The 14,635-nt window shown below is 30.7% G+C and overlaps 2 protein-coding genes and 1 long non-coding RNA gene across 8 annotated transcripts; 2 read left to right on the plus strand and 1 right to left on the minus strand.

Moving 5' to 3' along the window:
- Positions 1 to 11: 11 nt before the first annotated feature.
- Positions 12 to 6,780, plus strand: LOC108733119. Its single transcript, XM_018464168.2, has 4 exons — positions 12 to 1,048; positions 1,992 to 2,295; positions 2,351 to 2,524; positions 4,397 to 6,780. Exons 1-4 carry the CDS (start codon positions 111 to 113, stop codon positions 4,985 to 4,987), a joined length of 2,007 nt encoding a protein of 668 aa, XP_018319670.1. The 5' UTR covers positions 12 to 110; the 3' UTR covers positions 4,988 to 6,780.
- Positions 6,781 to 6,934: 154 nt separating this feature from the next.
- On the minus strand, positions 6,935 to 7,880 carry LOC108733125 (small integral membrane protein 14). 3 transcript variants are annotated; one of them, XM_018464178.2, is made up of 5 exons: positions 7,716 to 7,880; positions 7,491 to 7,618; positions 7,390 to 7,438; positions 7,102 to 7,235; positions 6,935 to 7,042 (listed from the first exon to the last, which is right to left on the minus strand). In XM_018464178.2, the coding sequence occupies exons 2-5, from the start codon at positions 7,566 to 7,568 to the stop codon at positions 6,995 to 6,997; spliced, it is 309 nt and encodes a 102-aa protein (XP_018319680.1). In that variant the 5' UTR covers positions 7,569 to 7,618; positions 7,716 to 7,880; the 3' UTR covers positions 6,935 to 6,994. The 3 variants fall into 3 exon arrangements, with proteins under 3 accessions (XP_018319680.1, XP_018319679.1, XP_018319678.1); XM_018464177.2 differs by having other exon boundaries at positions 7,667 to 7,880; XM_018464176.2 differs by having other exon boundaries at positions 7,491 to 7,880.
- Positions 7,881 to 10,073: 2,193 nt separating this feature from the next.
- Positions 10,074 to 14,263, plus strand: LOC108733115. Of its 4 annotated transcripts, XR_001937189.1 has the most exons (4): positions 10,074 to 10,165; positions 10,229 to 10,329; positions 10,744 to 10,914; positions 13,561 to 14,263. It is a non-coding gene; the product is annotated as an uncharacterized LOC108733115 (long non-coding RNA). The 4 variants fall into 4 exon arrangements; XR_001937190.1 differs by lacking the exon at positions 10,229 to 10,329 and having other exon boundaries at positions 10,096 to 10,165; XR_001937188.1 differs by lacking the exons at positions 10,074 to 10,165; positions 10,229 to 10,329 and adding an exon at positions 10,573 to 10,664.
- Positions 14,264 to 14,635: the final 372 nt, after the last annotated feature.

Genomic DNA, 14,635 nt, shown 5'->3' on the forward strand with positions numbered 1-14,635 from the left:
GTCATTTTGAATTTGGTGTCAATCATAGGGTTAAAAAGTTAAAATGTCATTAAGCGTTTTCATGTTGGTGACAGTTTTTTGTTGTTGTCGTTTGTCAAAAACAACATAAAATGGCCGATGTAAACAAAGAAGAAAATTTTATTAATGGAAAAAATGACATGGATATTGCAGTATATAGTTTAATTTCTGAGAATACAACTACCTTGTCATCACATAAAGAAGATAACATGGAAATAGAAAATGTTAATTCATTGAAAAATGAGGTAATTGAATTTCATAATTCTCTATCGGAGACAACAGACAGTAATGCAGTTGTCGGAAATGCTGAAGGTAATCAAGAGGTTACAGCAGAAGACATAAAATTGCCTATTCAAGTAAAATGTGAGAAAGTAGAGAAAAAGGAATATAATGTTGACGATGCAAGTAACCTCAATAACGCAGTTATCAAAAATGCTGAGGATAATCAAGACCTTATGGTAGATATAAAATTACCCATTCAAGTTAAATGCGAGAAAACAGAGGTTGAGAAAAGTGATGTTGATAAGGCAAGTAACCTCAAAAGTGAGCCCTTTGTAAAACTGCAATTTAGAAATGCGGAGGCTTATGAACAATTAAGTGAAATACTTTTAACGTTACTGACCACAATGGGATTCACCTTTAAAGAAGAGAAGCTTAATTTTAGTATTGACTTCTTTGAAACGGAGTCTATTAATAATAGCCCTGATTTAGATAAACTAAAGATATCTAAGAAAAAGAAACGAAAGCGGAAGAAGTCAAAAGATGAAGGTGATGGTTTTTTTGTACTTGATACCACGCCATCGTTAACTACTCAAAGAGAGAAAATATTGAAATATGAAAGTAAATTTAATATTCAAAATGTTACTGAAAAGAATGATGAAAATGCAAGTGATTCTACATTATGTGTGTCTGCTGCAAATAGTTGCTTCAATTGCAGTGAAAATCATAATTTAAAAGATTGTCCTTTACCTCGTGATAATGCTAAAATCAATCATGCCAGATTGAAATTTAGAAATACACCTAAAAATGGGTAAGACATATTTTTACAATTCGTTGATGCATGATTTTATTGATATTTAAATAACAGTTTAACAAGAGAGTTCCAGTAGATTTATTACTAGGAGGCACAAATTGTCTGAATTCTTTGTAAAATTTTTATTATTAATATATTTATTACAAATGTTTACTATATCTGTTGTAAATTATCATTTGATATGTACATTTTTATTGGATACAACTGTGATACTATATATGGAGCTTAATTCCACCTCTATATTTTTTGGACTTTATTTATTGTTGTCTTTTATATTCTTCATTTGCAGAAGTTTGATGTGCTTAAGAAATTATACCTATCTATACATTACTTTGTCTGTCATCGGTAACTGCAGACCTTACTTTTTTTATTTTTTACTTGAACTATTATTAAACTGTAATAGATAGATTAGGGAAATTTTTTTTTATTAAGTGTTACTTTCATAACATTTAGCATAATAGGTATTAAACCTATATTGACTCACTCAAAAAACATTTACATCAGAAGTATTAAAAAAAATAATTATTAGGAATATCTTTCATAGGTTCGTTATTTATAAGAAAGCCATACTTTTATGTTTTTCTTAATTTTATGTAAAATATTTCAACAGGTATGGTGACAAAGAGCGGAAATAAACTTTCTGTTTAATTTCTGATACTTACTACTACCCTATTTTAGCTTTTAGATATTTTTCTACAAGGTTTATCTCAAAAACTGCTATTGTCTCTAATACTATTCATTCTGCATGAAGATAACTTATAAAAACAACTAAATATGCCTAAACTATTAAGAAAGTAATGTATCTATAATATGGATCTCTGAAAACTTTGGACTTGCCAAATTGCATTTAACCAATTCTGCTAAATTAATTTTATTCTTTCATATCATAAAATTGTTATCAATGCTCAGTATGTAAAATAATTGCTCATTTTGTTCATAGACGCTATCATCTTGAAGATGATCAGAAGTATTCCCACTTAAAACCGGGTCAGTTAACGGACAATTTAAGAAAAGCATTAGGCCTGCATCGAGATCAATTGCCAGACTATATTTACCGAATGAGACGACTTGGTTATCCTCCAGGTTGGTTAGAAGAAGCACAAATTGTACATTCTGATCTGACAGTGTATGATTTTGATGGAAAAAATGTTATTACAAATAAAAAAACAAGACCTTTTGTTGATCCTGAAAAAATAATTGATTATCCCGGTTTTAATGTGCCATTGGATAAAGGTTTTAGAGATGTAAGTAGTAAAGAGAATAATATACTTCGTTTTTTTACATTTTTAATGAATGTAGGAGTTTCGAGATTTTGGTGTACCTCCCTATTCAGAGAAGTTTAGTAAAGAAGTTATGTTGCAACATATAAAAATATTAGAAGAAAGAGAGCAGGATAACCTGAACACAGAAGATATGGAATTTGAAAGCATTATGCCAGAAGAAGATCTTTCTCCAGTAAAGGATATGATAGTTGTAAGTAATTTAATAATATATTTTAACAGTTGGACAAAATTATTTAAAACGGTAATATTCTTCGCTTATATGCTGTTTCCTCGATTATAATGAAATTTCCCAGTAAAGTGGTTTAATGATCAAATGAACAATTTCATAATGTGTAAATTTTCTAATATTCATTCAGTCTTGATTTAAAAACGCGTTAATTTTCAACTCCAAATATTCTTAAAACTAGAGTTAATTTGTTTCTATTCGTAAAGTGATTTTAAGTAAAATCGCATATATGTAATACTCCTGTATGCTCAGTTTTTATAAGTGGAAGCTTTTCCAACAAAGTGCGCATACAACTGCATACCTACTGCTATTATATTAGATTTCTCAAGCATGGGCAGAATGGACAAAGTGTCTCCGAAGAGATAGAAAAAATATAGTTAACACCGTAATGACATAGCGTTCTCCTATACTAACTGGCCATATCGGATTGTTACGTATATTATTATGTGTAAATATAATTAGTTTTTCCCCTCTATCAGTTACTGTGAGCTCGAAACTGTTAGCACCATTGCTTCAAGTGCTCGAAATTTACTTTTGTGAACAGTTTGTTTAATCACATTCCTTGTGTTAAAAATTATTTAAAAAATGAAATTTAAAGGAATTATTTGCATATAGGTGTGCAACACATCGTACACTTCAGCATAAGAAATTGCTGTACTAACTACATAACACTACTTTTCCTGTGCTGACAGCACTCATAATTTCATTTATAGTTTATAATATTAAAAAAAAATTTTTCGAAACTGATGGAGAATAAAATCCTACAGTTTATATTACAGAAAAAGATAAAATAATATTCGTGATACTAAATTATGTATTTAACAAATTTAAGCCAAAAACAATTTTATATATGTACGAGATTGTGAAGCGTTACTGTACACATTTTATAAATTTTCAAAAATTCTAGTGACCGTATACATGCAGCGGTTCTCTCAAACTCTTCATAATTGAAAGTGTATGGTTTTGTAAGACATTATTGTTGCTGTTTTTTCCTCTACTTAAATTATTACCCGGCCAGATCCTAATATGTGTCAGATGTAAACCGGTTACCCGTCCATGTCTAGTGTAGATATATTCTTTTGAAAATGTTAGATGTCCTTTTAGATCAACTCAAGTTTCCTATTGCTTTGATTGATAATCCGCACTTTCGAAGAGTAGCTAAGATATCAAAAAAGGCATATGATAACTTAAAATTGATTAAAGGAGTTCCTGAACGACCCCCTAGTCGCAAAAAAATTGATACAGGCTAAATAAAACATAAGATTTTGATATGTCTTAACTTAAAAATGCGATTAATGCTAAGTTAGTTTGTTTGGTATTGGTGCACAAGGGGGGAATTATTTTCGATGCATCTATCTCAAATCTAGCTCCAAAATTGCCCTAAAATATTAAAAATTCAAAATAGTTTAATGACAAATCCAAACAAGCCAAATTGGCAACATTTGGATTTTGGAGTTAAAATATTTCGGTGTTGATCTTGATATGTTAGGGCAATTCTGAGGACGGATTCTAATTGAGCGACAAAAATAGGTATCTTTGAAAAAAGGACAAAAATGGCTTTTATTAGGTTTTGATTGGAATTTTTAAAAATTTTGATGGGCTGAGGATATTCTGAGGACAAATTTGCACTCAGCGTCGTCAAGTGATTGCCGGTTTTGTGTGATAGAACTACAATGACAAAGTGGTTCGTTGATTGTTTAGTTATCGACACTAAACGTCCGACTGGATTATCTAATCACTCCCTTCTATTACTTCCGGCCATTTTCTTCGTTTCTAAAAACAATGAAATTTGTTTGCTATTCAGATAAAATAATAAAATTTACTATGTTTAAATAGAATTCAATTGAAAAAGAGATTGAATTGCCATCCTTGACCGAGTTGGAATCAAAGAAAAATCAGCTTTTGGCCGAATTGAATGACAATACCAATGGCAGTACAACAAGCGGTATAACAGTAGATGAAATATCTTCTGAAGATAACAGAATGCCAGTAGGTAAAGAAAAAGAAGTTACTATTGAAATGAGAATGAGGAAAATAACGAATGTAAGTGTTAGCGAAAACGGCAAAATAACCCATCATACATTAGAAGAACCGACAGAATCTATTTCTATGGAAATGATAGGAAGGCGTTCAATATCGGGTATAACTTCACTTTCGCAAACTGAGACGATAAGCAGTTCGCAAACTGAGACGACAAGCAGTTCGCAAGCTGAGACAACAAGCAGTTCGCAAGCTGAGACGACAAGCAGTTCACAAGCTGAGACGACAAGCAGTTCACAAGCAGTTCACAAGCTGAGACGACAAGCAGTTCGCAAACTGAGGCGACAAGCAGTTCACAAGCTGAGACGACAAGCAGTTCGCAAGCTGAGACGACAAGTAGTTCGCAAACTGAGACGACAAATAGTTCGCAAACTGAAACTTCGTTGAGCTGTTCCGAGTTTACGGATACAAGTGCTTCAAGTGACACAAGTTCATCAAAAATGATTAAAACAATTGCTTTCGGTACACCAATTCTTAAAACAGCTTCACCTTATTCACGATTACCGAAACCGGAAAATTTTTCCAAAAATATTTCGGACATTATGAATTTTGAAAATTTACCAAACTCGACCGGCAAATACGAACAGATGACAGAAGTCTTACAAAAAGTTCGTAAAACGTTGAAGAATCTTCAGGAAAAAAATTCTTGACGTGATCCTAGTTCTACATTATTTTTGTCCCTTTGGTAGGTGGACATTTGTATAAAATCGAAATGTCAGTACAAAAATGAGCCAGAAGTTTTTTATAAACTTAATTTTAATTTTATTAGCTTGAGTAATTAATTCTATTGTGTCTCAGGAAACATTCCGCCTAGGGCGAAGTTAATTTTTTTCGAAATGTTCGATTTTATTACTGTGAAAATTATAACTATGCACCTATGTGATTTTCGTTATTTGGTGTTTTAATTCTTGCAATACATTTTAAATCATTACTTTATGTAAAAATGTAAATAACGTTTTGGCTGCTTAAATGTAGGACCATAAATTCTGATTTAATGGTAATTATTTTATATCAAAATAATTAGTAAGTATTAATTGAAGAATTAACGAGTTTGTATTTAATTTGGTGAATAAAACAAAACAAGTACTATTGTTTTCAAAATGTGATGTTTTATGTAGGCATAAAGCAAAATAGGAACGTTAATTCAGGCACTTTACTTTGTTAAGGCAATAGTGCATACATACTTAATTTGGAAACTATACAATTCAATAAACTCGTTTTTATTGTTAGTTCATCTATTTCATTAGAAATGTATTTAAAGTCTTCACGTAGAATTTACTTATCAATACCATATTAATTTAAATTACCTATAATAAATTACAGAAGTCTTTGCTACGATTTTCCTTTAGTTTTCTATTTGTTCTTACAATTTTGGTATGAGGCTTCGTACTCCACTGAAGACAACGCGATCTTGATCCAACGATAAAAAAACCATTTGGCAGGTACTTTTCAGTTAGGGTGCTCGGCTCCCACCTAGGCGATTATGACAGAACCCTAAACCCACGCGTTGAGACATGCTAACTTGTATGTAATTTTTCTACAAGTTCTAAAAAGATTTTTTTTGATATACTATAATAGTCATTAAATGTTAAGTAATCTTCTATTGCAGCAAATCTTTTTTTACTATTTTCAATATTTAGATATATCCACTAACAATGTTTTTGGTTTCTTCTTTGTGTTACCAGTAAAGAATAACAAAATCTTCGTCCTTTACTTGATATAATCTTTACAATTGATCGCTAAACAGTTAGACTTTAGCAAAGATGTTTTCAAAAGCTCGTCACTTTTAGTGGTTTTATGATCTAATTCTTATTTTTAGTTTTTTCTTGAATGGTTTCCAAAAAAAAGTTATCTCCAATCTTAGTATTTGAAAACAACTACACTATTGGACACTGAAATGATTTTATTCATTTAAGAGATGACGAGTAATGATTAAATTTTATTTTATATTTTGAAATAATCAACAAATTGATATTACACATAATAAATACATGCATTAAACATATTTTACATAATTACATTCAGAGTAGGATTTAATTGTAGTAAAATGACAATGCAATTAATACATGTAGTAAGTTCCATCGAGTTAAAAATAAGGAATGTATAGCACCATATCCCAAAAAGTGCACATTTAATAATAATAATATCAGTAAAATACTGCTTGCTTTAAATTTTATAGTCTAAAACGGAATTAGTACGTTGCAAAAATTATATAAACATTTAATTGGATTAACATTATAAAAATGTAGTTTTTGAGAAAAAACCTTTCTCAAAAACCACAAAATTATAAAAATAAAATCATTTAACATTTATTTAACATTCATGACGTTTTTCAGAACTATAATTGGCAAGCAATACTTTTGTATGGGGAGTAGGGCAACGATTTTTCTAGCATCACAGAAGTGGTGATGGTGGGTTAGGAGGGGGGGAACCATCATGATCCTTTGTACATAAAATTTTGTAATCATTATTTTTATTTGCAATATCAAAGCAGTACTTACATTATTCGTGCTGGGTTTAATTGAGCGTTCCAATGTATTTCTTGGACGTAGAAAATACATTAATGTTGCAAAAGCCAAGAATAATCCAAACAAGATGAAACTGTTATCTTGATTTGGATTTCCAGGGCTGACAACTAAAAAATATTTTTATGTGTTTCAATAAGTACAGGAATTTGCAGTCAAGTGTTCTAATATCCTTAACAGTATTCAGTAAAACATCCAAAATCAATCAGTACGTATGTCACTGTTCCTTTTAAAAGTTAATTTTAAGAAATCATAACAACTTACCATCCTGGAAGCATTCTGAGTTTGTGCAATAAGATTGGGTTTGCCTTAACTATAATATAATAAAAAGTAAGTAATTTCTATTAATTTATGTAGTCACATACCAAATTTAATAGCCTTCTCATAGCCATTTCATGACCAATGCATTCACATGGGTCCATATTCCCCTCGTCGCCTTCCATTTTTTGTTTTGTTTTTCAAAGGATTACTTAATGCAAAAATAAGTATTTACCTGAAAATAATTTCTGCTAAGTAGTACATATACAATATGTCAACCTACTTATAAATAGTATTATTGATAACAACTTCAAGGATTCTTAAATACACACTAAATTTATCTCAAAACTATCTTCGATGGAAACTGTGCAAAAACTATTTATTAAACCATATCTAAGTATAAATATTTTTATTTAGCAAAGGCATATCCATTGTTATGCCTATACTGTGAAAAACAAACTATGAGTTCAATAATAGTTTTGTTTCTGTCAAGTCAATGATCAAGTGCGAATAGTCAAGCCTGTCACTATCCACCCAGCCAATTTAATAAGCCAATCAACGATTGCGAAATTAATTTCAAAAATGACTCATTCAAATTCAATTGGTACATATTCATTTATAGAAAGCTTCGTGGACTAATAATAAAACTGCTTTTTATCTTAATTGCAAAGTATACCGGATAATTTTTTTACAGTTGTAAAACTATCGTATGTAAGATGCGAGGGGATAAAAAATGCTTTGTAAAGATAAAATTATAAGTATTTATCATTCCCGCCGCATGACGTTTACGTGTACTTTGTAAAATATCACGTATTTGTATACCTTCTAGCTTTCAGCAGCTTTACTCATAAAATATATTACTTATACCGTATAGATTACTAGGCATATTATATTACTTGTTTTAAAAAGTTCCCAATAATGTTTTTTTTTTAAATAATGAAAATGTAATAAAAAGTTTATTATTTAGGTTATCTATGATTTAATTATTATAGACATAACTCACAGAATGGTACTCACGATCAGAAACATACCTATTAAATAAAATTCCTAAGAAATTGTTTAGGTATTTTAAAAATTCCAATTTGCAATAACAAAATTATTGCATTAAAATAATTTATTAATATCCATTACAGTATTCACATTTATTATCAAAAAATAAAAAATACTTAATCATTATTATTTGGCGCTAAAATTTAAATTGTCATTTTGAATTTGGTGTCAATCATAGGGTTAAAAAGTTAAAATGTCATTAAGCGTTTTCATGTTGGTGACAGTTTTTTGTTGTTGTCGTTTGTCAAAAACAACATAAAATGGCCGATGTAAACAAAGAAGAAAATTTTATTAATGNAAATATCTGATTTTCTCAGCTGAAAAGTTGCGGTTATATTTGGTTAAGCATTTTTATATTTATACTTTTGACACAAATTTTATGCGGAATTAATATTTATAGGTGCAATATTCTTTATTTCGAACTGTATTAAAAAATTATCAGAATGTTTGGAAGAGGGAATTGTTTAAGCGGTTTCGTGCGCAACTGTTATTTAATAATAATGTACTTCAACTTTTATTTCCAATTCTTTTTATGCATATAAATAATAGTATGATAATATGGGTTCAGCAATTGAAATTGAGATTTGAAATTGAAAAAAGAATAAAACATATATTTGCCAACTTCACACTCAACATTTCAATCATTAAAATAACTATTAAAGGAAAAATTCGTTATCAACAAACCAAGAAAACTAGACATAACACTAACGACTAGCCCTAGTAACAAGTATAAGAGTACGTTGGGAGCTAAGACGTTAAGAGTTAAGAGCGTCACCAAGTTGTTCTCAGTATCTACGCAATAAGGCAGTGTGCATCCGATTTGCTACGTAGATAAGAAAATTTAGGACCAATAGCTTAACAAAAGCAAATTAGTCTAAAAAGCATCCATACAAGCATCATAACTAAACAAGGATAGAAGACGTGTTTCGTACGCTGCGTGATAAATTACCGCTCATCAATTTCAGTATTTTTAGTAGTCAAACACAAAATGTAGGCAAAATCTTGCTAACGTGGTAAATCTGATGCGCACTGCCTTATTGCACAGCGTACGAGCAGGGTACGAGCGAGTGCAACACTCAGTCATGTAGTTGCCTGTCGTGTGTTTAGTCTATGATTTTTGGCTTTAATCTTTAATAGTTATCATATAATAATGGTAATAATAATATAGTATAAAGCTATAAAGTCAATGTTTTCTCACGGTCCAACTCCTCTTTACAAAAATTAATGTAATATTATTAACGTATATGGGTTCAAATTGAAACAAAATTTGAAAAAATTTTTTAGAATCATAAGGTTACGATAGGAAGAGCCAACCAACACTACAAGCATAAAAGAGTGAGTATTGTCGTGATCATGTCCATTCTCTTTGTTGTTTAGAGGAATATGAACCTGTAATTGTTACTGTTTTTGCTAGGTAATATACCCTTTTTTTTATTTCTATGTAGGTTTAAAAATAATAAACGCGGTTAGATTGTTGTTTCAAAAAATTGAAAACGCTAGCAACAGACACATTCATTTTTTTTTGCTCCGGTGAGCGGGTACTTAGGCATTACAAGAGCGTGATATATCCATAGATAAGGATATCTATGACTACGACTAGTTTAAATTTTTATTTTTCATCTTATCTATGGTTGGCACCAGTCATAGATTAGTCGTGTGAATGGCACTCAATATAAATAATATACTGATTCAAACTTTACCAAAAAATGCGTCGTTTGCGGGTTTTAAATATGTAAGTATCAAAGTTGTGCATCCATTAGTTCTTATAAAAAAAATGAAAATTGTTTCGGTGCAGGTAGAAATTAAATGTCAATTTGTTCAAAAACTACTAAAAATATGAATTAATTGAAGCCAATTGATTGCGTGTTATTTGTGCTCGAAGATAGAACTATTATGGTAAGCAGAGTTTATTTTTATATTTACTAGTAATGATTAAAAATGATACTAAATTATTCAATGGCATTACTATAATCATTATGATTATTTTATTATCTATGGCGCATGCGTATTGGTAATATCAAAAATTAAGTATTCTGTAGTATGCAGTTCAATTGGTGAATATCTATATGTAATCTATGGTGAGTATCTATGTCTATGTCAATCTATGCTTTGTGGCGTTTTGTGATTTTTTGTTTACCCTTTGTAGATTTATTATCTATGTTTCTATGTTGTTTTGCTTTGCTTGTGTCTTGTGTTAAAATTTCTAAGTGCTTGTGTTCGGAACGGTTGAAGTATGGATTTTTTTATTGTATGCTCTGTTTAATATTTTATTTATGTACTTACTTTGTTCTATTTTGTCCATTTTTACAGTTTTCCGATAAGAGAGAAAAAAAAACAGGTCGTTTGCTGTGGTATTTTTGCTGGATTTATTGGTTCTATCCAATGGATGTTGGGATACCTAAAGCAAGCATAAAAGTAAAACTAGCCTGGAAACAGAGGCAACGTGTTGTTGCTAAACGCAAGATTTATGATAATGAGTTGGTAAGTATCTACTATTAACATTATTTAGAGATAGTAGTTGTGAAATTTTCGTTTAATTATCACAGGAACCTGAAGTTATCAGACAAAATGTTTTCTTAAAAAAAAAGGGTAATTTTTTACATTAGTTGACATTGGAATTGAGACATGAAGTTTAGTCAGGTAGGTAGTACTCACCAAGTGAAGTAGTGTAGTAGTATTTACTAGAATTTTGTTTATTATTTGTTTAAAAATGAATGTGAGTGAGATACAGGCCCTTAAAGTTTTCTTAATCGGAGGAAATTCCGGTAGGTACGGCCCTGGCTTTAGCCTTCCGTCAGCTGTTCCCGCCAAACATCGTTTGTCCTAAAACATATCTTCCTAACATTATTCTAATGTATCAGCCCGCCTTCGGCGGGCAGGGGCATTAAGCAAACTCGATGCATATTTGGCGAGAACAGCTGACGAAGGGCTGCAGCCAGGACCGTACCAATCGAAATTTCTTCCGATTAAATAACTTTACGAGCCTGTATCTCAAGCTACATTGGTTTCCGCATGGAATTAATGCTACCACACGATTCTACTTGGTCAGTACTACCTATTTGACTAAACTTCATGTCTCAATTCCAATGTCAACTAATGTAAAAAATTACCAAAAAAAGAAAACTATCTTACAAAATTAAAGAAATTAATGATGAATTGTAACAGTATTTGCTGTTTATTGTTATCCTTGCTAACTCTTTGATAAACTAGTCCTCATTTTTATCGTTATTTTTTATTTAATTTTGGTTGGTCAGTCAGTCTAAGTGTCAGTTTTCATATCTACAAAAACAACGTATAAAATTTCATCCGATGTTTCACCTCTTACTGACTTATTTTAAAAAAACAATACACGTTTTCTTAATTTCTAAGAGAGTAAATAGGAATTTTCGCGGCCCTAACTTCTTAGGCTTCGTTTTTATATATACAAGTTTTGCTATCATTTGATCTTCGGATATTTAATACCAGTATTTATTTCTTAGTAAGTGTTGATGATACAAAATGAATCTATTATCCAATTTTTATGTTTCTGTTTTTAGTAGGTTCCGTTGTGTGTTTATGAATCTGTCAGATGTGTAGATTAATTTCGAACTCCTACTTCACCCTCTTTGATGTGGATTTATTGAAAACTAATAAAATAAAAAACTTAAAAAACTAATCTGATCGATTACAGAAAAACAGAAAAAGTTTACAAGCTGGAACTTAACTAATATTATATATAATAGAAATTATGAGTGCTGTCAGCACAGGGCAAAGTAGTATTACGTAGTTAGTATCAGCAATTCCTTATGCTGAAGTGTACGATGTGTTGCATACCTATTTACAAACAATTCCTTTAAATTTAATTTTTCAAACAATTTTAACACAAAGAAAGTTATTAAACAAATTGTTCACAAAAGTGAGTTTCGACCACTCGAAGCAAAGTAGCTAATCGTTTCGAGCTCACAGTGACAGATAGGGGGTTAGAACTACTGATTAATAAAATAAATTAAGAAACAAAAAACAACTTAAGGTGCCTATTGCTGCTAAAGTTTTGTTGATTAAGACAAGTCTTTTGATATGTTACATATCACTGTTCTATTGAAGTCTTCTGGTAATTTCACATTAATAACGTTAAAATTGGATCAAATGCTGTGGTCGTGCATGCTTTTATTCTTGATTGAAGGCATTTCCAGTGGCTTTATTTGTAGTTGACTACGCTGACCACGGCATTTTTAAATTGAATTATAACGTTATTAATGTGAAACTGCCAGAAGACTTGAATAGAACTGAATAAACAGGAATGTCTGATATATCAAAAGACTTGTTTTACTCAATAAGACGATGATGGCAATCAGCACCTAGCTTGTTTATTTCTTTTTAGTTTATTTTATTTATCCGTAGTCGGGTTACAGTTTTATAAACAGTCTTTTTCCGCAGTTCGGGTACAGTTTTTTAATTTGTTTATTTTATTTTAAAATTTTCCGTTTTAATTCTATTCTCTATTCTTCCCCTACTTCTAATCAATTGTGTAATCAAAGCCAAATTGGTTTAAAAATTATTTATTTTTTATAAAACGGGGTTGTCAAAATAAGATGAGCAGTGAAAATTTTATAATCGGCATAGGAGTAATAAGTAGAACGCATTCGAAGGAAGATGCAACCAACATTAGCTGATGTCTGCCCTCCGGTATTCTTTAGTAAAATTTTTACCTGAATTTCTCGGTACTTAAGGTTATTTAAAATTAGATAATACTCCACAACACAAACGAAGGGATCAAATTAAACAGCAGCAGACCCCACCTATCACCATCAGGAGGATATAAATACTGATTCAATTTTTTACCATTAATGGCCTCATTTAAATAAGGCACTAATGGATATAAATGCGACTTGTGAAATAATTTCTTTTTGTATGATTTTATCAATTCGAGGTGACTTAAACTTTACGTTAAAAAAGGTGTTTATAAAGTGTATTAGTGTCATTATAATTCTGTTACTTTCCAAAACTTAGCACTACCCCAAAGAACTGTAAAAGTTGTAGACAATATATTTAATATTAAAAGAGATAAGGATCGGGCATTACTTTAATATTGTAGGGAGGCTAAATTATTTATATCTGAATACTCTCTTATAATATTTCATTTTACAGGAGCATAAAAACTCGGGGTGACGTGTTATGGAACATTGGTTTCTCTTTTTCTCTGCAAAGTAGCACTACCAACAGTCCTGAGGCGAAGGTGTCTTTTAGCATCTGGAATGGAGACAATGTGTTATTGTTAAAGGAAGGAATTAAATGATATAAAGTGGTAAGTGACAATTAAAAATAGTAACAGCTAAATCAGGTATTTACACTTTATTAATCTAGCGTCGATTTGGTTAACAAACAATTTAGAACTTAATGGATAAGATGACAAGCATACATCACTTCTTTGTGTAATACCGCCACTTTTTCCATTATTTAAAATTTGCGAACTTCAGTTTATCCATTTCTTTTTTCTAAAAAGGCCTGGTTGCCGCTTATAGTTCCACTACGTTTTGCTGCATTTGCCACAAAAATTCATAGGGCAAATCGATTTGCATTTCCAACCCCCAGCTTAAAAACGTTTTTATTTCTTGATTATTAATATTTTAAACTGTTGGTTTTGAAAGCCGAATTTTTAATAAGTAAAGGAATTCAGAAGTGCTCCTGCAGCCTGACGTTCAGAATACTTTGCAGTGTAGTGGGTTGCCTACACCAAGGACGAACAGTCGCCTGCTGTATGTTAAATTTAAATTATCATGGTACCAATGTTACAGTGCGAATCGAAAATTGTAAGCAACTAAATTTTTGGGTTTTAATAAAATAATCTAACTTTATTTGGTACATAAGCAGCATGTGAAAGTAATTATGATTTTGCAACACTTACACTGTTAATGTAAATGAATTTTTTTCACTTTGTTTAGTATATTTCTCTAATGTGGGTATTTTTTACCTCGTGTCCTGTACATTACTTTTTTTACGATTTCTGATAGGGAAAGTTGCTTGTTGTTTAAATTGCTTAAAAAAAACTGTTAGCTTTAGAGATAGATGTTTCTTAATCAAAAATAGAGATTGATTATGAAGAAAAATGGCGTGTTCGTTTTTTTAGTTAGCGTATAGTAACAACGATAAGAACAAAGCAACGAATTTCTGATCTTCTGTCCGAAAATTGTGAAATTTGTAACAGTTTTCCAGGGTTGAAATG

This window comes from Agrilus planipennis, unplaced genomic scaffold (assembly GCF_000699045.2).
Source record: "Agrilus planipennis isolate EAB-ADULT unplaced genomic scaffold, Apla_2.0 scaffold53, whole genome shotgun sequence".
Classification (NCBI taxonomy): domain Eukaryota; kingdom Metazoa; phylum Arthropoda; class Insecta; order Coleoptera; family Buprestidae; genus Agrilus; species Agrilus planipennis.